General features: G+C 34.8%; 1 protein-coding gene across 9 annotated transcripts in view; it reads left to right on the forward strand.

Moving 5' to 3' along the window:
* The first annotated feature begins 2,208 nt into the window (after positions 1-2,208).
* PHF3 (PHD finger protein 3) overlaps positions 2,209-23,958 on the forward strand; it is a 69,035-nt gene continuing 47,285 nt past the window's right edge. For 2 of the 9 annotated variants that reach the window (XM_036219080.1, XM_036219106.1), the window contains exons 1-3: positions 2,451-2,554; positions 4,331-4,459; positions 11,035-11,303. In XM_036219080.1, coding sequence (XP_036074973.1) covers positions 4,422-4,459; positions 11,035-11,303 — 307 coding nt within the window. In that variant the 5' untranslated portion in view covers positions 2,451-2,554; positions 4,331-4,421. Of the gene's footprint in view, positions 2,555-2,623; positions 2,862-4,330; positions 4,460-11,034; positions 11,304-23,958 lie in introns of those variants that run through there. The other 7 variants (XM_036219088.1, XM_036219090.1, XM_036219092.1 and 4 more) reach the window with 7 other exon arrangements.

The raw sequence follows: 23,958 nt of genomic DNA on the forward strand, positions 1-23,958 counted from the left end.
AGTTCCCCCTACCTGGGGTAATTTGCTCTGTCCTGCATCGCTGTGAGCTGTCTTATATGGCTTACTCTACTCCAGCCTCATTTTTCCTGGGTAAAGTTTGCAAGACTCAAATTTTGTCAGTTTTTATTCTTTCATAATTTTTTAGGCAATTATGAATATGTCAGTTTCAGCACTGTTAGTTGTCTTGTTTTCTATCAAATTTACTTTTCCTGAGTTAATTTGGAATTTTCAGTGTTCCCAAAGGTCTTTTGACTAAAAGTGTACTACATGCAGTTAGAACCATTCTCATTGTTATATTGCTAGTTCTTTTAGTAACCTTTCTGAGGATTGGGTAAAAGACAGCTTGTGTTTACATCTGGAAGCAAAAAGCAAAGATCGTTAATGAACAAATGTGAATTTGGGTGCTTGGCTGGTTCAAAATAATAGAATCCAAACATGATTTGTGGCAAGCTCATTGGCTTTTTCAGGATTAAAAATCTTTGTTTTGTAAACATGACAGGCTTATGGTTCCTACATTTTCAAACCTACATTTTATTTTTCATAAATTTACTAAAATTTCTCTAACAAGGTAAGTTTTTCCCCAGCTTGTCTAAGAGTATTTTCCAGCTACCAGTTTTCCATTCTAGCTATATTCTATTGAATTCCTTTGGGGTTGGATTTTGTTTATAATAATACTATTCTTTCTCAATGCCCTTTTCAAATTTCACATTGAGGTCCAAAAGTGTAAAGATAAAATGAGATATATTTTTGCAATTTATCTCAGACATTCCAAGTGAAAAACATTTAAAATTACTCATGTCTATTTCCCTTTTTCAAAAAACATGAAAAAAAAAGAGATAGTAAAACAAAGTTTTGAGGGATTGATGAGTCAAGGTTGGCGATGGAATTCTAGAATTCCAGTAGAATTAGGACAGTCTGAAACTCCTTTGTGGAAGCGCATTTGGTATTGGGAGTGCTTGAAATACCAGAATACTGGAAAGAGTACAGAAGAGATCTTCACAACATCCCTGTGAGCTATTATTCTACCCTGCACAAATCTTAAACTGTGGCCTGTGGTTGGCCTGTGGCTTAAATCAACAAATAAAGGTTTTAGAAGAGCACAGCAGGTGCTGGCTATCATTCTTTAGTGGGTACTGTCATGGTCCTTGCAGATAGCAGACATAATTCTTGTCCTTGAGAAGCTCATTTAGGTCAGGGTGATGACTAACGAGTATTATTACATCACAGTGCTTATTAAGAGCGGAGATAAGAGCCAGTTCAAGCTGCTGCTGGAAGCTTATAACCTAGACCAGCGGTTTTTCAATTTTTAGTCTCAGGACTCTTAAAAATTACCCAGGGACTTCCAAGAGCTTTTGTTTACATGGATTAGTTATATTTAACCTGTTAGAAATTAAACTTAAGAATAACAGAAAATTTTAAAGTATAAAAAATTCATTTTATCACAAATAATATATTTATTATGAAAAATACATTTTCCCAAAATTTAATGACGTGGCATTGTTTTAAATTTTTGCAAATTTCTTCAATGTCTGCCTTAATAGAAGATGGCTTAATTCTCATATCTGCTTCTGCATTTGATCGGTTGCTATACATTGCTTTGGTTGAAGATGAAAAAATTTGGCCTTATAAAAACATAATTGCAAAATTATTGAAGATCCTCTGAAAGGTCTTGGGGACCCCTCAGGGGATCCTCTGGCCACACTTTTGAGAATTGCTTAGGCCAGGAATGTTTCTTGGAGGCTCTTGAGCCCTGAAGCAGACCAGCTATTTCGGGGGCAAGGTGAGGGTGTAGGTGGTTAATGATGAAACCACAGTGCGGAGCCAGCAGAATTTCTTGGGCAAGGGTCTTAATTATTCCACCTTCTACCATTTTTGAGCACACACTCAATTGATGAAAAGTACCTCGAGGAGCAGATGACCACCGATTTTACATTAACTATGAAGCCTTAGTGCTTATTACAACCGAGAAAAGCGACCATCTATTTTGCCTTTCCCTTTTGGGCTGCAAGCAAGGTGAAAGCTAGATATCTGCGGGCGGTGCCGCGTCCTCAGAAGATTGGGAATGGCGCGGAAAAGCCCACGGAGCCACCGCGCGAGTCGCGGGGGTGAGTAGGGGGGGAACGGGGGAGACACAGTGCGCAGGCGCGACGGCGGCGCAGGCCGCGGCCCCGGAACGGTAAACAGTGGGGTCACGTGACGCAGGCCCGCTCCTACCCCCGCGCCGTCGCCGCACGCCGAGGGCTGTGGGGTCCCGCGCCGCCGCACGGTCCCCACGAGGCGAGCAACCCTCGGGCCTTGGGCGGCGGCGGCTGCAACGAGGATAAGAAGGGCGGCGCAGAAACCAGGACAGTGTAGTCAGCAGCAGCCGTTCGGCCCCGTGAGGAAAAGAGGCTGTGGCAGCGACGCCGACGTCCTGCGCGTACCCCCTCTCCGCGGTACCCACCGGGCCCCCTCCTCCTCCTCCTCCTTCTCGGCGGCGGCGGCGGCGGCGGCGGCGGCAGCGGCCACCATCTTCCTCTTGCTGCCAGTGGTAGCGCTCGTCTGGCGGAGCTGGGTGAGTTGCGGCTCTGGCCGCGGCCAGGGAGACGGGCAATCTTCCCCTCCCCCATCCCTTTCCACACGCACGGCGCCTCGGCAGGCCTCCCCGCCCCTCCCGTGGCGGACACTCCGCGCCTTTCTCCCGCGCGGCGGCGAAATCTGCTTTCTAGCCTCTTGCGCAACGTCCTCGGCCTGTCCGGGCCGCGCCTCTGCCGCCCGGGACCGTTTGGACTGCGGGCTGGGGAGGGAGCCACGGCGGTGAGGTCGCCAGGCGGAGGGTCGGGACCGCGGCTTCTCCCCCTCCTGCTCCCGGGCCCTCGGGGGTGAGTGTGCCCCACCGCCACCGCGCGGGCGCGCAGGCTGGGAGGCATGGCGGGCGCTGCCTGGAGGGCCCGGCCCGCAGGCCCCCGGCCCAGCCCTTCGGGCGTCTTGCCTTCCAGGGAGCTTCGGCATCGAGCTTTGGGCCTTGGGTCCGGGAAGCTGGGACTGGCCGTCACTGAGAGGTTGAGTCTGGTTCCCGCTTTTGGAGAAGGGGGAGTTGGCGCTCCATCCATCCTACCGCGCGCTTTTGTGCTCGGGACCCAAACTGTCGACACCTTTTGCTTAGTTTGGAAGAAGAAGGCTAGAATCTGGCCTTCTGATAATACATGTAATTTACTGAACCACTTGTCGATACGTGCGTGTTAATGGTGCTAAATAACTGATCACCTGACACGGAGAGGGGGCGGGGAGGAGGGAGAAAGGGAGAGAATGAATGTTGGTACCGCGCACAGTCCAGTGTCCATTCTTCCCCAAAGCAATGTATTGGCAGTTCCAATGGCCCTTTCCCATTCTGTGGTTTTTAAATGCCATTTCCTAGAGACTTGTGATTCGAGGTAATTTGAGCGTGTGATTTTGGGTGCTATCAGGAACGATTCTCAGAATTCGATCATAGATAATCATTAATATAAGTGCCAACAACGCTTTAATATCTACCTAGACCTAATCTTCATTACGTGAAGAAATAATTTAAAATGGAACATAGGTAATCGAGCTTTGCTTAGAGAACTTTACCACCTTATTTTAAGCTAAAAGGAAAGATACAGTAAACTACTTAGTACTTAAGTAGTACATTGTTCTATTTAGTTACTATTTGGGGATCGAACTCGTCTTCATTTTCTAAACTGATTGAGGTCTTCCAAAACTACGCCTCACTCATTTACCATTTTTTTTTGATTCTTTGATTGTGAAAATGTTTGATTCTTTTGATTTTTTTTGATTGTGAAAATGCTTGTAGGTGGATTTTTGTGCCAGGAAAGAGACATAAATAAGTCAAAAAACTGGGAAATCTTTACATCATTCTTTTATTTTTGAATTTATAGTTTTACTCCAGAGCACAAAAGATGTGTAACGATAATTATTTAAAATAGTAATTTTAAACATTCATTACCACTTAGATCTTTTCTTAATTTATTATTTTTTCTCCCCATTTTTTTCTGTTTACTGGTCATATGTTACGATAATGCATTTTTCCCTCCACCACAATCATCATAATCATCACTGTTACTGTTTTTAAATACATACTCCATTTCCCCTTGATAGTAACAATTTAAGGGAGAATGTGCTATCCTTGCTCTGATTAAGCCACACACAGTGCAGTCGATTCCTTTGCAACAGAAAGACTTCTCTTCAACTGAAGTGGGCTGCTTTTTAAGTGTGCCGAATCCTTCGATTTAGCTTTATCTGATAGCTAAAAGGGTAACAAATGAGTTAGTGATGGGATCTTTTTTCCCATTCTTTGCATGCTTTATAGGTCCAATTATTGAAGAGCATGAGAATGTAATTTATTATACTACTTTTGCATCCTTTGGGAGGATAGTGAACTTCATTACCTATCACGCTGAATGAGTTATGCCTTCCATGCTGTTGGGATAGACTTCAGGTAACTTTATCTCGCTGATCCTGTGATACCACTCACCTGTTGTGTATTCAGAGACTTCAAATCTAAGAGAAGTGGTCTGTGTAAATGTAGGTGAAAAAGAGCTTTGGTCAAATACAAATTTCAGGATAGAAAAATTGAAAGGAAATTGTTTTTATGTTAATCATTTAGAATCATTATTAAAATTTAATTTGTATTTAGTATTGGAATCAGGAAACGTTGCTAATCTTTGACTTATGGAATAGTTATTAAAACTTAAAGTTGGAAGGCAACAAGTAACAATATGGATTAATGCAAAATTATCTTAAGAGTTCAGATTTTTAAATAGGATGGATTATACTTGAAAAACTGTACTGTATTTCATTAACTGATGTCACCATAAAAAAAAATTTAAAAAGAAAAGGAAAAAATCGGTGAATGTAAATTATGCAGAGTTTCGTTGGTGGGCTGGGGGAGGATTAAATATAGATAATGGTTATCTTCTTTGACCTGATAGTATGGTGTTTGTATTTTTGGTACATTTTGTTTTCTAAAATATTCATTTTTTTTTTTTCTTTAGAGAGATTTCTCAAATTCTTTTTACATAATTTTTGTCTGGAGATAAGATCTTTTCTATTTTTATATGAGATAGAAATTTATTGGCATCTTAGGTTTGGGGATTACTCATAACTACTTCGCTATCCAGTGTCAGGGAATTCAAGGTTCCTGGAGTGCTGATTTCTAAATATTTTCATTCATCTACATTTCAAGAATTCTTTCTGACATGTAGCTGCTGGGTTTCTTTCTTTGGGCTCTATTTCTCTCATTTCTTCTTGGAGCACCCTCAGAATCCTGGAATATCTTTTCAAAAGTATAGATAATCTTTTTTAATTATAAAAATGACTTGGCAGATTGTTACACATTTATGATACTGTTCCGTTTTTGATAACAGTAAAAAAAAATTAATTGTTGCCCTTTGATTACAAAGGGAAAAATATTGAGTATTGATTTCATTCAAATATTTGAGACCTAGGAACATAGTCTAGGTTGAGAAACAAGATTCCAAGACTTGGATGGTAAATCATTGTATTAGACTTAAAAGTGGAGGATATTTCAAGAATTACAAAAGGCATTGGTGAGAAATTGCTAAATGTGTAGACTGGACAGTTACTGCCATGCATTATATATTTAATTTAAATCATCATTTAATGGTCAGGGATTTAAATTTTTTTGATCATTTGTGCAATGAAGAGGGGATGAAGAGAAATAGTTAAGTAAAAACTTCCAAATATTATCTAGAAGTTTTAATCTCTTGGCAGTCTAACTTTAGTTTTGAATGGCATAGTAGATTGTACAGAAAGGCTAAATTTAATAGTTTTAATTTATTTATAATTTCTGTGAGCTGGCCACATGAAAAGTTTGTAGCTGATAATTTCTAAAATGATGTTTATATACATTGAGGATAGATTTTTTTTTATGTGTAGAGAGTGGCTAAGTGGGTATTTCCAAATTTATTTTGAAAGAAGAGTATGTCACTTTGTTTCCAGTGTTTTTAAAATATTAATGGTGTATTAAGAATACAAAAATTAATATATGTTATGCAAGTAGAGTGCATAAAGAAAGTATAGTAGTATAAAAGTACACTCAGGAATCGTGCCTAGGTTCTGATTTGGGTATACAGGGTATATGACCTTAGGCACATTAAGTAATAGTTTAGGACTTGGTTTGCTCATTCGTAAAATAGAAATAATAATTGCACCTACCTCACAGGGATGTTGTGAGGAACTAATGAGCTAATGCATACAATACACTTACCACTGGGCCTGGCATATAGCACATGCTAAATACATGTTAACTTGGGCTGTTACTATCTAGGCCATAATTTTTAATGGTGAGCTACTTCCACTGTTTATGTGGTTGATCCAAACTACTGATGCTTCCCATAATGGCAATAGGATATAGTTATAAACTTTGAAGTTAACTTTTTCTTACTGTTGTTGGCTAGTATAATTCTGCTTTTGCCAGTTTCAACTTGTACTTTACAGTTCTTTTTCTAGGTTCTTAGGTCTGCTTTAGTCTTAGTAATACAAACACCTTGGATTCTTACATATGTTCTTTTTACTTGATAAATTCAGAAAAGAAGTTATGATTTTTGCTTTTTCTTATGAAGTCTTGTCAATAGTTCTAACCAATGAAACTGGACCAGAATTTGAAATGGGTGTGTAGAGCAGGTGATTAGGTTGCATCGCTTTATAGACTTGTGTCATAACCACATGGCTTTACTATTTAGTGATTTTCCTTGACCGTATCTTGGAAGGATAACCTATTATTCATCTTAAATATTGTCATATCATAGTGGTTAAGAACTTGACCTTTTTGTCAGAGTGGATTTGAGTCCGAGCTCCGTCACTTATTTATTTAGTAATATTGGGTTGCTAAGCTTTGGCCACATTCTCTTAAATTGACAGTAGTACTTGCTTAATTGTGTGGCTGTGAAGATTAAATGACATTAAGCATTTAAGTTTAGCACAATGCCCGGCACGTAATAAGCATTCAATGAATTTAACTTTATAAAGAGATAGTATAGGGTAGTGGCAAGTGCACTGACTCTTGAATGAAATTTCTGTGTTCACATTTCATCTTCACCACTTACTATATCAAATAATTTAATCTCTGGTCCCAATTTCATTTTTTTCATATAGTTGGGGTTATAGCATTGTTGCAAGGATTACATTAGTAAATATAGAGTAGAGTTTCTTAATCTCAGCACTATTTTTTGTCTGGATGATTCTTTGTTATGGAGCTTTCTTAGTGCATTGTGGTATATTTACTAGATGTCAGTAGCATGCCCTCTAATTGTGATGATGAAAAATGTCTCCATATATGGCCAGATGCATTCTGGAGGGGCATAATCACTTCTGAAAACTACTGTTCTAAAGCGTGTAGAATATAGTGTGTGGCATGAAATTAGAGCACATTAAGTTTTACATTTTATCATCATTGGTAGTGGTGGTACTTTTATTTTTCTACTACTGTTACTGCCACCGCCACCACCACCACCACTGCCACCACCACTACCTCTACCATTACCACTGTTACTACTACCTGTTATAAATTCCTTCCTTGTAAGCATCCCTGATTAATTGATGGCTAAATTTTAAACTATGGTGTAGGGGCTGGAAGCTACCAAGCTGTTGTTCCTTTCCCAGGGCTTTTGCATTTAGATCTTTGCCTTTATTGCTCTTCCTCATTTATGCATGGATCACTTCATTTCAGGTTACAGCTTACATGTTGCCCTATTAGCAAGGTTTTCATTTTCCATCATAAGCAGAATGCCCTCCTCATCTCCCCATCACTATCACTCAGTTTAGTTTTTCTTAATAGATTTTATAATCTCTTAATAAAATTTGTCCACTCCCCCAAATGCCCCCTGCCCCCCCACCCCCTACAAGACTATAGACTATGTGAGACAGTTTAATCATAGGATAACCTATTAGGGCCTTTAACAGTTTTAGTGATTTAGTTTTAGGCTTAAATGTACTATTTTGAAGGCAATAATATTATAAAATACAGTTTTATTTTGAAGATATTTTGAAAAGTTGAGCTGCTAAATTTAAATGTACTCTTAATTTAAAGGGGATCTTTATAGAAGTGTAATTTTTTCGTTGTTTGTGCTTTGTAAATCTTATCTTTGCATTCTTGACTACATGAAACTGTATGCTAGTTTTATCAGTGTAAACTAAATTTGGCTGCAGTATAATTTTCTGAGAGTTCAGATGAAACAGGCATTTTAAAGTGGGAATTATCTTCAGACTTAGATTAAATTTTATTCAGAATGTTAGTACTAATACCTGTTTTTAATTGTAATCTGAGTATATCTAAATGGTCCTTTTAGGATCAGACTTTGCCATTAATAATTAGCACATGCTGTTCTCTCCACACTTTTAGGATCCAGCTTACTCCATCAACTGTTTAGCCTTTATTGGCCTCATGATTTTCACCTTCCTCTGATACTATCTGCAGCCCTTCAGTATGACACTTTCCTGTTTTATTGTGATGTTTACATGTTATATTTGTTGACGTCTGTACTCTGTTTTGGATTGTGAGTTCCTCGAGTTTGAGACTGGTTTGTTTCACTGGTCCCTATGATAATACTTTATGGTAGATACTTAATAAATATATGAATGAGAAATTTTGAATTAAGCAGATTATCTGATTTTCTGATTTAGCTGGATACATTTTATTGTTTGTAAGTATGAAATGTGACTTGTGAACCCAGAAATAATGTCCAATTTTAGCATATATGTACTCTTAGATTATTAGTATTGATTTAATTGGATAGAGACATGTCATTAGCCAGTTAAAATACACCCTAGATTGGTTTGTTATGTTTTACTTATTAAATTTATAACCTCAAGTGTAAGGAAGCAATGTAAGAAACAGGAATTTGTTTAAATTGAGCAGATACTGAATCAACTCGATTTTTCTCCTTGATTAAATGTGATTAGCTTTTTCTGTTTTCATTGCTAGTGATTTCAGGTCATTGCATTTTATATTAGGGTTCATTTTTTAAAAAATATTTTATTTTGGAATAGTTTTAGATTTATAGAAAAGTTACAAACATAGTAGAGTTCCTATATATCCTTTATCCACGGTCTCTGATTGTTTATTCAGACGTAATGCTAGTGCCTTTATCAGAACTAGAGATTAACATTGACTAAATTTCAGACTCTATTCTGATTTCACCAGTTTTCCAACTACTGTCCTTTTTCTGTTCTGTGATCATTCAATCCGGGAGACCATATTGATTAGTTTGTTCATGTTAAGTGAGTTAGTATCTCTACAATTGGCTTTTGTTTTTTTATTTAGCATGGAGAGTTTTTATTTTATTTTTGATACTGAGCACTTGATATCTGCAACTGATTTTTTAAAATAAATTACTTTGTCTCCTTTAAATGTTACTTTAATGATAGTCTTGTGGGTTGGCTGTATACTATCATTTTGGTATTCCTTTGAAATTGCCCCCAGAGCCAGTTGGAACTGGTTATGAAACTAATTTATAATAGTTTCACAAAATACTAGTCTTGCAATGTGTCCTGTAGAAAATGTCTTCTTTGCACTCATAGATTTGAGTTGCTTTATACTCTGTTCCGTTTTGGAAGATTCCCAGTCTCATTGGTCTATTAAAGGTATTTCTTAACACAGTCATAGTTGCTTAATGTTTGTTGAATAAATTAAAGGTATTATCAAAGAAATGTAACTTTGTTATATCAGTCTTTCTTGACATTTGACCATGGAAGCCTTTTATCTGATATTCTTTTTTTAAATTTAGTCAATTTTTAGCTTCATAGCTCAGTGTGTAAGAGTTATGAGTTATGGTCATGGGCTGTGGATCCTTGAAACCTGTGTTTGAATCTTGGCTCTGTTTTGTGACTTTGGGAAAGACATTTAAATTATTTAAATGCATTTTGTTTTTAAAACAAGTATAATAATAGAGTCCGTTATTGGGAATAAATGAATTGTAGATAAAATGTTTAGCAGCATATAATATATGCTTAGTAAATTGTAGAGTGTCTTTAAATTTCCTCTTCCCTCATTTTTATAGGGGAGAGAACTCAAGGACAATTGGAGGAAATTTTGGTAGATTTGAGGCTAATATAATAAACCTTGGAATTTTGCTTAATTAGTGGAATTTTTTAGCTTACTGAATATTATTAGATTTGTTTTTGTTGATTTTCCCCAAAATACATTGCTTCAGTTTTCTCTGAAACCAATACTGAAAATAATTCAACTTTTTATAATTGAGGCTCCTCTAGAGCACAAGATGGCTTTGGTGAGTGATATGTAGTATGTAGGTACAGTTCAAATATGAGACTAGTTTCATACTTGTATTGCCCACATAAATCACTAAAATAAATTTAAATCTCTGATACATTGTTTTTTTGTCATCTCATTTTATCTTAAAAGCACCCCCCCTTGTGTGTATGTGCAAATCTATGCCTGTGTGTGTGTGTGTGGATGTGGTTTTTTGAGTAGATATGTTAGGTTTTAGTTAATAGTTTCTTTCCATTTTCCCCCTCACCCCACAAAAAACTTTATTATCTTTATTTAAAGGCTTTGTAAATAAAGCAAAGCTATTTTTACAGTTTTAATAAGTATGGGACAATGAATGCTTTGATTTTAGGTCTTTTGTATGGACTTTTTGTAAAAGCAGTATCTGATTATTATTAATTTATGAAAAGATGATGTTTAAAAACATGGTGTTTATGGTTTAAGCCTTGTATATCTTTGAAATGTGTCAAATTAATAGACTATATATACATAGTTTTTTTTCCCCCCCTGAAAATAGTGAATTGAGTAAACATTTAATAGGATTTCTGGTAAAATGATATTCTACATGCATGATGAAGAAACATCATTTAGTAAAGGTTCGTTCTACATGTCCGAATGTATATTCGAAAACAATGAGGATTTTTTTTTTGAACAATCAGAAATACCTAAGTGTGTTCTTAGACTCAGAACTATTAAAATAATTTGGTTTTAGGTGATTATCAGTTGGTAGCTTTATTTCTTATGGTATTTTTTTTGTCTTTCTATAGGGCTGAAAGACACACAGAAGTCTTCATGGATATAGTTGATACATTTAATCATTTAATTCCTACTGAACACTTAGATGATGCCCTATTTCTAGGATCCAACCTGGAGAATGAAGTCTGTGAGGATTTTAGTACAAGTCAAAATGTCTTAGAGGACTCGCTGAAGAACATGCTCAGCGATAAGGATCCTATGCTAGGATCTGCAAGTAACCAGTTCTGTTTGCCTGTTTTGGATAGCAATGATCCCAATTTCCAGATGCCTTGTTCAACAGGTAATTCTTACTTTTTTTTTTTTTTTAGTCTGCTATTTAAAATAAAAAGAATTTTTAGCAGCATCTTTTTTTTTCTTTTTTCTTTTTTTTTGATGAGGGTAGTGAATTTAGGGTTCTTTCCTTTGAATTTAGAACTATTCTAGGCATTAGAATTAGAATTTAAAATATATTTTCTTCTGAGGAGTGTGGAATTATCTTCAAGGATTTATGGATATAGAGAGGGCAACCATATATCATCCTAAGTGGGACACTTTTTGAGAATTGAAAGAGGTGCTGTTGATAATTAAGTCATGGCAACAGGTGTAAATTGGGATTCTGTAGCAAGTAGGGATTGTTTAGCAAATTGGGACATGATGGCACCCTAGACCTGCTGGAGTCAAGGGAACAGCAGCTGAATTGACCTTTCTTGGTGCCTCTTGCAGCCCTCCAGATTTAGTATATTGTGTGCTTCCATTTCAGATCTTTTGGTATTTTTATATGTAACTGACCAGAGGAAGAACTTTAGACTTGTGCTGTCTAACATAGTAACTACTAGCCACATGTAACTGTTAATCACTTGAAATAAATCTGGTCTTAATTGAGATGTGTTGTAAAATACATATTAGATTTTAAGGGCTCAAGTTATAAAAAACAAAGTAAAATAGTGCATCAAAAAATTTTTAATGTTGATTATATGTTGAGGTGATATTTTTGATTAAATAAAATATATATCTAATTTCACCTCTTTTTACTTTTTCTTTTTTAAAAAAGTGCCTACTTGAAAATTTAAAATTAACATATGTGTGGCTTGCATTATATCTCTCTAAGATAGCATTGCTTTAAGATCTATAGTTGAAGTCAATGAAAGTTTGAGGAAAGTAACTTCCTATAGGACTAAACTAATTCTTAATAAGAAATTATTTCAGGGATATATTAATATATGGAAAAATATGTAGATTTTATTTTATAATGTGAAGAAAATATTACAACAAACTTTGTAGCAATTAATTGATTCTAAGCTAAAATTAGATAAAGGAAAATCAGCTTCATACCAAGTTAGGCTTTCCCTCACTGTTCCCTAGAGTAGTTCACAGATTTAGGTGGTGTTGGTCTGTTTTTCAATGACTCTATACTTCTGCAGTACAGTTTTTCAGTATATTTTTTGTTTTCTTTTAACATTTTCTATTTAATATTTTAATATAATAACACTTAAAGTTTGGATTGGGCTGCTTGCTGTTCATCCCTAAATTTGTCAGGTTAGTCTGCCTGTAGACCTCAATACTGGCTACTAGGAATCGTTTAATTTTACCAATGACTTAACTGAGTCTGTTGAATTGCTTGCTAATGGTGTTTCTGAATTATATACATTGTGTTGTGTTATCATGTAGGTTTACATTGTTTTTGTTGTATTCTAAATGTTTTAAAGCTTTAAAAATTTTGTTTTATGTATGCATTGTTTAAGTTTTTTACTTTGGTTCCTGTGTCAGTACAGTATATCTAATTATTGTCAAGCACTTTTGACAGTGTTTGGTTGTATGCACAAAGTTTCACAGTCCAAATTTAGGAAGAACATTTATTCAGTACTTCAGTGCTTGTTACTGGGAATATAATTATCCTCAAGTATGTTATATTGGGCCTGGAATTGACAAATATAGCATCCTTTTAGACTTGTGTATTTATAAAATTCCAGCCCTTTGGTAATACTGGTAATTCTCACTTGCAGTACTCCCCTCCTCCCTCCGCCCTTTTTTTTTTTTTTTTTTAAATTGAGTTCTGGTGATATGAAAAAATTTTTATTTAAGTGAAAAGTCTCTTCAGTTTTGATGAACATTTCTTTTGCTAATAGAAGCCTTTGAACATCTTTATTGAAATAAGCTTTTTTTGAGATATGGTGAATACTTGTTTATGATTCTATTATTTTGTAAACTTTTAACTTTTATTTAATAATTTAAGTAGAATTTTCTGTTTTTTATTTTAAGTTCATCTGCTACAATTGTCTATCTTGGTTCTGAAGCAAAACTGTTTGTATTAATATATGTGTAGTATGTGTTTTAAAGGTAGGTAAGGGAATATGTGAGAGAAACAAAACAGTAAGGCTCTCCTGTCTAGGATTGTTTAGATTTCATTGTGCCATCAGGCAGGGGATTTATCTTGATTGCTTCAAAGTTTCTTTTGCCCTTTGGGATATTTGGTTCAATAAAAGGTCCATGTAGCAAAATGGAAAATATTAAAAAGTTTTTCTTTTAAATTTTGTTCGGGAATAATTTTTGATGTAAGAGTTGCAAAACAGAACTTCTATTGTAAACTATTTGCTGAAAACCCTATGTGGACAACTTTTTATAACTTTCAGATAGTCAGAAACTACTTCAGCATTTTGCTATAAAATAAAAATGACATATTTCTTACCCAGATGTTTGTACTTGGCTCTATGTTTTTACTAATTGTCTTGACTGAAGCTTAGCAGAGAAATGACCCTATCAGTATTCCTCCCTCAGGCCAATGAAAGCTACAGATTATGATTATTTTTTAACATTGGTTTTGACAGTTCTGAAATTAGCATACAAAACTGATGTCTTTTTCTACAATGCTGAAACAGGTTGGTTTGCTGTAGTTGTTAGAGATCAATTTTTTGTTGACGTAGTTGAGTGGCTTGCATTGTATTTTAACTGTCTCCAGAAATCATGGAAGTAGCTTTAAAGTGCATGACAATAGGCAAAAAAAAAAAAAAAAAGATTACTTTTAGTGAATGCTCTGTAAGATGCACAAAAGTTAGGATGCTAATTATTTTATTTTGAGAGATAAATAGTAGATTTCTGATCCTTTGAATGCTTTGGACTCTGTAAAGTATTTCTGTATGCAATTATAGTGTGTGCAGTTCTAACATTTTTTTAACTCCAGTAAGTGACAAAAATCATTAAGTATGGAGGAAATATTTGGTCTTTTTTCCCCTCCCCTCCCTTCTCCAAATGTTTGATTTTGATGATCAAACTGATTATTGGTGTTCTTAAAAAATTCTATTATATTTAAAAATAATTTTCCGATTGATAAGTTCAAGATAGCAATTATATTTTGTATATACTACTTGAGAAGTGTATTCAAAATCATTGAAATGATGTTAGAAAAACTGGCATTATAGTATCACGAAGAAATAGTTCTAATTTTACAAACAAATGTGTTCCCCTTTTACATAGATAACTATGATTCATAAATGTGAAATAAATCTTGCATTAATGATCCATTTCTTTATATGGTATGTTGAAAACAAATGATCAGTGGCTTTAATTTGATTTATTCCTTAAGGCCAGGAAGACACACACTGTAGATAATAAGGGTATTCAAAGCAGCAGTTCATTGAGAAGTACTCGTAGGTGTGCTCCATTCTTCAGTGAAACCAGGATGTCCTTTCCAGGAGGCTACATCATGGCTTATAAATGATCATTCACTAAATTTAAAACAAAACAAAACAAAACAAAACCCTCCTGTAGCATGTTTTTTGGGGATTTAACACATCGAAAAGTCATTGAATTCTTATCCTTTTTTTGCATATTTGCTAAATGTTGACTCATATTGTGTACTTAATTCTTTTTTCACTGTAAAGGAAAATTCATTAGAATGTATATGTAATAGTTGCTTTTTTTGTCATGAATGACATTGATAACATGTGACATCAAGCTGTGATGTTTAGCTTGTTTAGTTTGTGCTGCTTTCCTTCTGGCAAAGTATTGTAATACATATTACAAACTTCTCAGCAGTAGTATGATTTGGCCCCTTTATTGGCATATAAATTTTTAACTTAATCATAGTTCCGTAGTTTGGGGCTTTATCGTTAGGAGCAGATTTCATCTGTGTAATATTGGAAAATTTATACTGCACTTATTCTGGGGAAATGATTGGTGTCCTAGTACATCACTGAGATTTGTTTAAAAAGTATTTACAAATTTTTATGGCTTTTTACTTCTCTTTGACAACATTTCCAATCAGGTAGTACATTGAACTAAGCATAGTGGACCTCTGGTTCAATAAAATTCAGTTTTCAGTTATTACTTATTGTTATTATTTGTATTTTATTTGTGGGGGTTGCAAACTTTTTGTGTAAGTCAATCACATGTGGCTCCAACTGGACATATAAATTCATTCCTTATTTGCACTGGGGTCTTCACTGTTTTTATTCTGAGTAGTAGTAGTTGTTGATTTTTTTATTTTTTTATTTTTATTGCTGTGCTTCAGTGAACCTTTTGTGCTTTTGTTTTTATTTCTGAGAATTGCATTTAAACAAGAAAATACAAATTTGATACACGTATTCATGTAAATGAGATGAAAATATCGACAGTGTATACTCTTAATTGAACGTTAGAGAAAAGTAATTGATTAGCCTTTTAAGAACATACACAGTCTTTAAGACTAAAACTTCCTTTCTGTAAGAGTGATGATTGATATTAAATAATCATTTTGAATTACGTTTTAAGGGGTTTGGTGAAAGCGGAGTATGTTTAGAAGAGAGCAAACAGAAAAGAGGCAAGCACCTTGTAGAATTAGAGATAGAACCTAGTGGTAAAGAGAGAATGCTGGAACGTGAAAAGGGTTGGACACAATAGCAGGCATAGATGCTTAAAGCTTGTTACTTTGGCAAGAGATTTGACTTTTTTATGGATAACCTGGAAAGAGCTAAATTCAAATATAGCCGTTAAACGGTGGCAAAGTTTGACTAGCTAAAAGGAACTTGAGGTTCCCTAAAAATAGAATAATAGATTCCCTGGGAATATGGGATTTACTCTTTTGCTGGACATGACCGCCTTGACCCAGATGTTTCATTGGGGATTTAAGTATCAGATAGAGGCATACTTCATTTTGCACTTCACAGGTATTGCATTATTACAAACTGAAGGCAAGACTCTCCACCAGGAAAAATATTATGACTTGCTTTATTTCAGTATTTGCTTTATTGTGGTGGTCTGGAACTGAACCTGCAATATATCTGAGGTACGCCTGCAGTTGTTTCTACGAGATGACCTTTTATGGTCTGTTCAGTTATTTATTCTTTATTAAAAATTAGACTGTTTACTTTAATCCTATATCCTATTTGCAGGCTGGGTTTATATTTCATGGCTTCTTTGAAACAAATTTGAAAGCACAGTGAGCAGCTTTTATGTAAGCAGCTTTTATTGCTCTTAATTCACTCTTTTTCCTGCCATTTTTTAATGCTTTCTCTATGTCGTAGGCTGTTGTTCATGTTAGACATTTTTAATCGATTATGTCAGTTCTTCTTATTAATCATCCCTATAAGTCATCCTTAATACCAAAAAACAGAATCGAACTCTCAGATAAAACAAACCCTGTAATGTAAACACTAAAATATCACTTTGTAAATTCAGAAAATTCAGAGAGAGCGATTGAGATCGAAATTGGTTTATTTTAACAAATTGATATGTATGTTTGTGGAGGCTAGCAAACCCAAAATCTGCAGGGTAGGCTGGTAGAATGGAGACCCAGGGAAGAATTGATATTGCAACTTGAGTCTGAAGGCAATCTGGAGACAGGATTTCCTCTTAGCTGGGTGACCTCTATTTTTTTCCCTAAGGCCCTCAACTGATTCGACAGGCCCACCCACAAGGCCCACCCACATTATGGATGATAATCTCTTTACTCAAAGTCCACTGGTTTAAATGCGAATCTCGTCTAAAAGATACCTTCACAGTAACATTTAGATTGGCATTTCACCAAATATATGGGTACTTTGGCATAACCGAGTTGACACATAATATTAAGCATCAGAGCAAGGTAACAAACTTTAGAACATGTTAAATTATTCTTCGAACTATTGCTGCTAGTTTATTTATATTGTCATGAAACTAGTTTTAATCTCAGGATTTTTGAGAAAGTGGTTTTATGGGGAGATTTTAGGGCAGAGGCAGTTTATAAGGACCCCAGGTTTTTTTCTCTCACAAAGATTATAAATGAAGTTGATAAAATAGTAGATGATGTTGTACCAAGTACTGTACAAAAGTACTTTGCCTACATTATCTCATTTACTTTTCACAAAAACCTAAGAGCTGTATGTAACTATTATCAGTACCATTTTACAATGGAATAAACTGATTTTTTTGAGAGTGGTTAAGTAATTCCCAAGTTCACTAAGTTAAGTCATAGTACACAGACTGGAATAAATTCTTAGTCATTCTGCCTTCAAGTACATGTGCTGTTAAGATCAAGGTTCTAAACCGTACCCCAAATTTTATTTGGCTTCATAATCAGCAAAATTAGGATAAAGACTTTTTTTAAAAAATTAAAAAAAATTTTTAAAGTTTTGTATCCCTTCCAAAGAATGTGTACATTTGTAGCAAACATTTATGAGTCACCAAACTGGCTCATAGCTGTGTTAAAAACGAAGGGATTTTAGGGAGAGATAGACATCGAGTAGTGATTTAGTTAATCATGATACTAGAAAGATGCTCTAAGGATGTGCCTTTACTAAGTTCCAACAGGTAGAAGTGTGCTATAATCTACATAAAGCTTTCTTTATCAGGTAAAGTATTGATTCAGGATAGTATTCAGTTAGATACAAGGAAAAATCTAATTTTCCCACTAATTTTATAGTGAAAGAAATTGAGATGTAAAAATAACCTAAAGAAATTTTGTTTAAAATGTTTTGTTTTTTGGCTATATTTACTTATTGAATATTTGTTTTGTATCAGGTACTGTGCTAGACAGTAGATATACAATATTGAGGAAATCAAAACTTGGTCTCTTCTTATGGAGCTTAAAATTTAGTATAGAAATAATTTTCTTCTGATTTTTCTGAGGAAACTTAATAAGACTAGTTCATTATTTAATAACATACACATTTGGGAGAGATAGCCTGCCATGGGCCTTGTGTGTCCCTGAACTTTCCTGATGGGTATGCCAAGAATGCAAGGTCTTGACTACTCTTTAACTGGGCCATTTGTTAGGGTTGTGTTTTTGTAGCATGCGAATTTGATGAATAAATGAAGTAACCTTTGCTCCTTCACCTCTACCTCTTACCTCAGAGAAAGCATACTTGCTTTTACTGTTCACTTATAAAAGCAACAAATTTTTCCTCCACAATGTTCTGTTGTATCTCAATCTACTGCATGTACAGGCATCTATCTAGGTTCCCCCTTCATTGCCCCTATGGAACTTGGGGGCAGGGAAGCAAAGGAACTGATATAACATGATCATGCTGCTTGGTCTGCCATAATGACAGAATTTGTTGTCTCAGAACCAGTAGTCTCATGTCTTCTGTCAACACCACGAATTGGTAACAGCTAGTTAGTTTGCAAGTAGGGCAAAATCCTAGACCCTTCAGAGTTCTTGACATTAATTGTGTTAAAGCTTAGACGTGGTTCATGGGCACTTACCAAAACACTTTAATTATTAAGGTAAAAAATCATTTAAACTAAATAATTTAATTCTGTGAAGGCAGGAATTATTCTGTATATGTTGTTCATATAGGCACTAGAATAGTACCTAGTCCAGCACATAGTTGTTAGTAAATTTTAACTGGAGGAGGGAGGGTTGGGGGAAGAACAGGAAAAAAGTGTAGGGGCAGGTGGTAGGACCAGAATTTAAGATAGTAAAATACTTGCTACAGGTGGGGCACAACTTTGGGTCTTAGATTTCTAGTAGTCACTGTGGAAGAGGAAAACATTCTGTAGCAAAAAAATTAGTGTCCCTGAAGTAAAAATAAATGCAGTACCCTGGAAAAGGAAAACTATTTTTGACATTAAAACTAGAAATTTCATCCACATTTTTATCGTGATGTGTAATAAAATCCTTAAGAACATGCTGTCCATCCACATAGGGTTTTTTCTTAAAATATCCCTCAATATGTATCCCAGTATACATAGAACTATAGGGACTAATATAATGGTCTGGCCCAATTGCAGGTTAGATATTAGATTATCTTTTAAACAACTTGCCTTGGACGGCATTTCTTATACTGAGCTTTTAAATTTATTGATATGGAGGTGAATTATATAATACTGTCTGAAAACTGTTGGGAAAGAATGCAGTTTTCCCCCCTTTTTTGGGCCAATTAAGTGCATAGACATAAGCTTTATAAGTAACCAGGGCTGTGTATATAATTTAAAGGCTATGATGGGACATTTGTTTGAATAGGAGGGTGTTCTGCCTGTCCTGGGCAGAGGAAGGCAGAGCCAAGGTTTTCCTCAAAAGATGATTTTGGGATCCTTTATAATGCATAAGTGGACAGGAGAAGCCTCATAATTTCAAACATAAATGGCAGTCATTTTGTCATAGATAATTTTTGTTTTAAAGGCCATATTTAAAGTGGCAACTTGTTGAGTAAAATCCATAGATTATCCCTTTTAATTCCAAATGATTATTGTTGCTGTTTTCGTCCATTTTTCCCATGATCACTGCCTGGATTCCTTTGGAACTCTTTAGGTCTGGACTTTGTACTTCTATTCCTTGTACTTTTCTCTGTTCCATAACTATTTGTCTTAGTTGGAGAATGTCCTGAAAAGATTTCTAAAATGGAGCTACTGGTGTTGTCTTTTGTCATCTTTTGTGAAGTACAGTTTTCCCCTAATTTTGATCTCTTTTTATCATAGACTTTTTATTATGTCTCTAAGTGCATTTTGAATGCTAAATTAATTAAACAAATATATACTTACATAACACAAGAGGTAAATTGTCATGGGACAATTAACTAAAAATTTACTAAAGCAGAGGAATATCCAAAATGATAACATTTTTATAATATAATTGATCTAATTCTTCTTTTCCTGGTAAAGCTACTTACCTGTAACCAGAGTCTTAAGATTAAGATGAGAGCATTTTACTAGTTGGGTTGCACAACTCTAGTAGGTACCAATTTGAGAATAAAATGTAAATCACGACCCCTTATGTTGTGTGGACAGAGGCCTGCTATAGTTTAAGAGAGAATAATGTATATTTATATGTTTTTTATTTAAAATGATGTTTGATGGTCACTTGATTACATCGGAGTTATTTTAATAGTTTTTAATTTGCTTAAGAGAAACAGCATATTTGACAAATCTCATTGTAAGACTACAACTTTGAAGAACTAGTCTAAGATTTCTTCTATTTGTGGTTATTGGTGGTGGTGTACTTAATTACAAAAAAGTAGAAGGATAATCTGTTTTGTGTCAGAAATACAAAGTATTTTCCTAGAGCTAAGTTTAATCTGATAATTTTATAACTGTCATCAGAGGAAATTTTTTTGCTATTTAAAAATGTAAACTTCATAAATGGGGCTGGCACAGTATTTTGAAAAGAATACACATCAAATATCTGAAATAGTTAAAAAGATCCTAACAGACATGAATACATTCCGAAGATATATTAATTTGAATTTACATTTCTCATTAAGGTTAGGAACAGTCGTATTTCCAAATTAGCTTTCATTTGTCTTTTAAAACCATAACTTTGTTGATTTAGAATGATAGAATGAGCCTGACCTCTGAGTCCTGGTTTTGTGCAGACGCATGAAAGAAAAGTGTTTTTAAACACCTTATCCTGGAACATTTCGAAGTGTTATATGCTTGTTGTTGACCAGCTCATATTTTATTTTCTGAATTTTCTCACCTTTCTACCTCTTCCTTTCTTCCCAGCTGAATGTCTTTCAGCTTCATTCTTTATCTGAAAAAAGGTTTTTTTTCCCCCTCTAGGATTAACTACTTACTTTATCTATAATCAAACTTTGTTTTTATACATTTCCTGTGATCTCAGCTCAGCATTTAAGCAAGTAAGCTTATTAGAATCACCTAATTTAAAGGTGATTGATAGCTCTTTAACATTTCCAGAACTATTTGCATTATTAAAAGATGTTTTCTAATGCAGATGATTTTGCAGTTGTTGGATGTTAGTACGTTTTAACTTAGTGGAATAAAAAAAAGTTTTATGGTACTCTCTGTGGATAATGGGTATTCTTTGGGCAAAAAGACTAACATTCTATGATTTTGCAGTTTGAAAAATTAGGGCTCTTAATTTGATTAATTTATTAATGTGATACCAACTTGATCAAATGTACTTATTTTCATAATCAGAATATTATTAAATGTACAAAAGCTGGTATTTAACATATTTATTAACATGAAATGGTTTATGAATAGGTGATTTTTTAATCTTTAAAATAGTGAATTATTCTGCTTTAAAATTTAAAAACAATTTTGGTATAAAGAAAATGAAGGCTACTTGATCAAATACTTTCTTGACCTTCGTTTTGATCTTTTATTCCCTTGTTTAATTAACGCCATAATTTTATTTACCTTTTTTTATCATGAAAAAAATGAATAATAAAATCTAAGCACTTTGCTGTGTTTTGTGGATGTTGATTAAAAATGAATTCCAATAAAAGATAGAGAACTGTATCTGATTTTTCTTGTGGGATCTCTAAGATAAGAATATTTGACTTAGTGGCCCAAGAGGGAGATTAGCTTGTTTAGGGCCTTGTCCCTGGCCAACCCTCCCTATCCTACAGACAGGTGTACCTTTTAGCTGGGGTTGAATTTCATTATTCGTTGGCCTTGCCTGATCCCTGTTATTTGAGAATTTGGAAAGCTAGTTGCTTGGATTTCTCCAAATCATAGGTCTATATGATGCATCCTCATCCTCCTGGCTGACCTCAGAAATGCCTTCCCTATTCCGGGCTGTCTGTTCTTTTCCTAGTCTGTCATAGATTTGTAACTCCCTGGGTTGCCTTGATAAAAAATGTTGACGTTTTGGTTTAGGATTAGATTAAGCCGAAAGTGACAGAAAACTCCAAATAACAGTGATGTAAAGAAATTTGTCATGTATTAGCTCAGAAAGTGGTAACGGATAGCTGATATGGAGTTCCACAGTGTCAGTGACTTGAGCTCCTCTACTTGAACTAACTGGTATGATCCCTGTTTCCAGGTTCACCTACCTCATAGTTTAGGTGGCTCCTTCAGCTATCAGGTTGGATTCTAGTCAGTAAAAGAGGAAAGAGGGAAGAGGGAGGAATGCCCTCTTCTTTTACGATCATATCTTCAAAGTTGCATGTACCATTTTACCTTACATTCTATTGGCCATAACTTGTGACCACTTCTAGCAGTAAGGTAGATGGAAAAGTATAGTCTTTATTTTTAGTTGACAGTGTGTCCAGCTAAAAAACAGGAATTCTAATGAATGAAGAAGGATCACTGAACGAATATTGGGCAATAGCTAGTCATCTCAGGCATGGCTTTTGTTCACTCTGTGAGGAGGCTAAGATCAGAAGTTTTATTGGTAAGCTCACCCTAGCTCACAGATCGTCCTGCGAGGTTTGAATACTGGGCCTGTTTTCAGATCTGATTCTGTTTCACTTGTCAAAGACTTTTCTGCACTGCATATCTGTTTTTTTACCTCTAACTAATAAAACTTGCTTGGGTCTAAGTTCACAAATTCAGGTCTCTATTCATAGATGATGATCATCTCATATCAGAAATTTTAGAGGGAGATTAGATTATTGTATTTCACCTTGAACGGGTGTGTGTCATAATTGCTTGTTGTGTATCTAAGATGTCATTTCATGAAGATCATGATATTCAAACTTTTTTGACTGTTCATGTTTATCAGTAAGACATTTTTGAGTACTCATCAATTGTATTTTTTAAAAATACTTGTCCTACTTTGCTAAAACATTGTTATATAACATGCAATAGATATATTTTAAAAAGATGAGCTATCAATAACATAAGCGATATTTACATATAAAAATTATTAATTAACATCAATTGTACAAGAACTGTTTTGGAGTATAGTATGATTAAACATACTTGTTTTTGAAAATTTTATCTTGTCATTCTGTTACAATGTATACATCTGGTTCTAAGTTGGGTTTATTTTGATACTTTATTTTAACGGCTGTCATGAATGAAAAGAACTCAAGAAAGATACATATATTTAAATGGAAGAAATTTACTCTAGTATCAAGTCACAATCCTAGTTTTTTGTTCCTATCAAGTATACAAAGGTTTTTATTTGCAGCTAAATTGGAACTTTTCTGCTGTCTTCAAAGTTTCTTTTGTTCTTTTAAGCCAATAGGAAGTTATCACATTTTAAAATATTTATCATTTGAGCTCAAACACTGAAGGTTTTATTTGGAAAAATTTTAAAGTGTCCAGTAAGAATTTTTATAGATAAGTGGCACATTTCATTTTTAGTCATAAATCACAGAATGATGGAAACATTGTTAAATATCAATTTCCTTTGCCTGTTTCTTTTAGAAGACCAATTTTCTTATTAAAATGTTGCCTTTATTCAGAGGGACAGGTTAAGGGTGCTTAATTTTCAATATGACATATCACAGCTGCTTATAATAGAAAAGGCACTGTCTTGTTTGTAAAACATTTGTCTCATTAAAAAAATGTATAACTCACCCTTAAGTATAACAATTCTTAAGGTTTATTCTGTGAATTAATGGAGAACCTCTGTGTGGTATAAAGATTTTAATAGTTGTTTACCATTTCATTAAAGCTACTGTAAACAGTATGTTTGTAAGTCTTTTTTTAATGTAAAAAGAACTATGATGACAGACATCTGTAAAAATGCAAACTGTTGAAGGCAAACGAATACATAAAAGGTGTCAGCTCCGCTTTGTGAATTCTCGCTCTTCCTTCTGGATATCTCTGTCTAGATATATTGTGACTGACAGTTTAAAGAGTATCCAACA

The sequence above is a fragment of the Rousettus aegyptiacus genome, unplaced genomic scaffold (genome assembly GCF_014176215.1).
Source record: "Rousettus aegyptiacus isolate mRouAeg1 unplaced genomic scaffold, mRouAeg1.p scaffold_m13_p_1, whole genome shotgun sequence".
NCBI classification, from domain to species: Eukaryota; Metazoa; Chordata; class Mammalia; order Chiroptera; family Pteropodidae; genus Rousettus; species Rousettus aegyptiacus.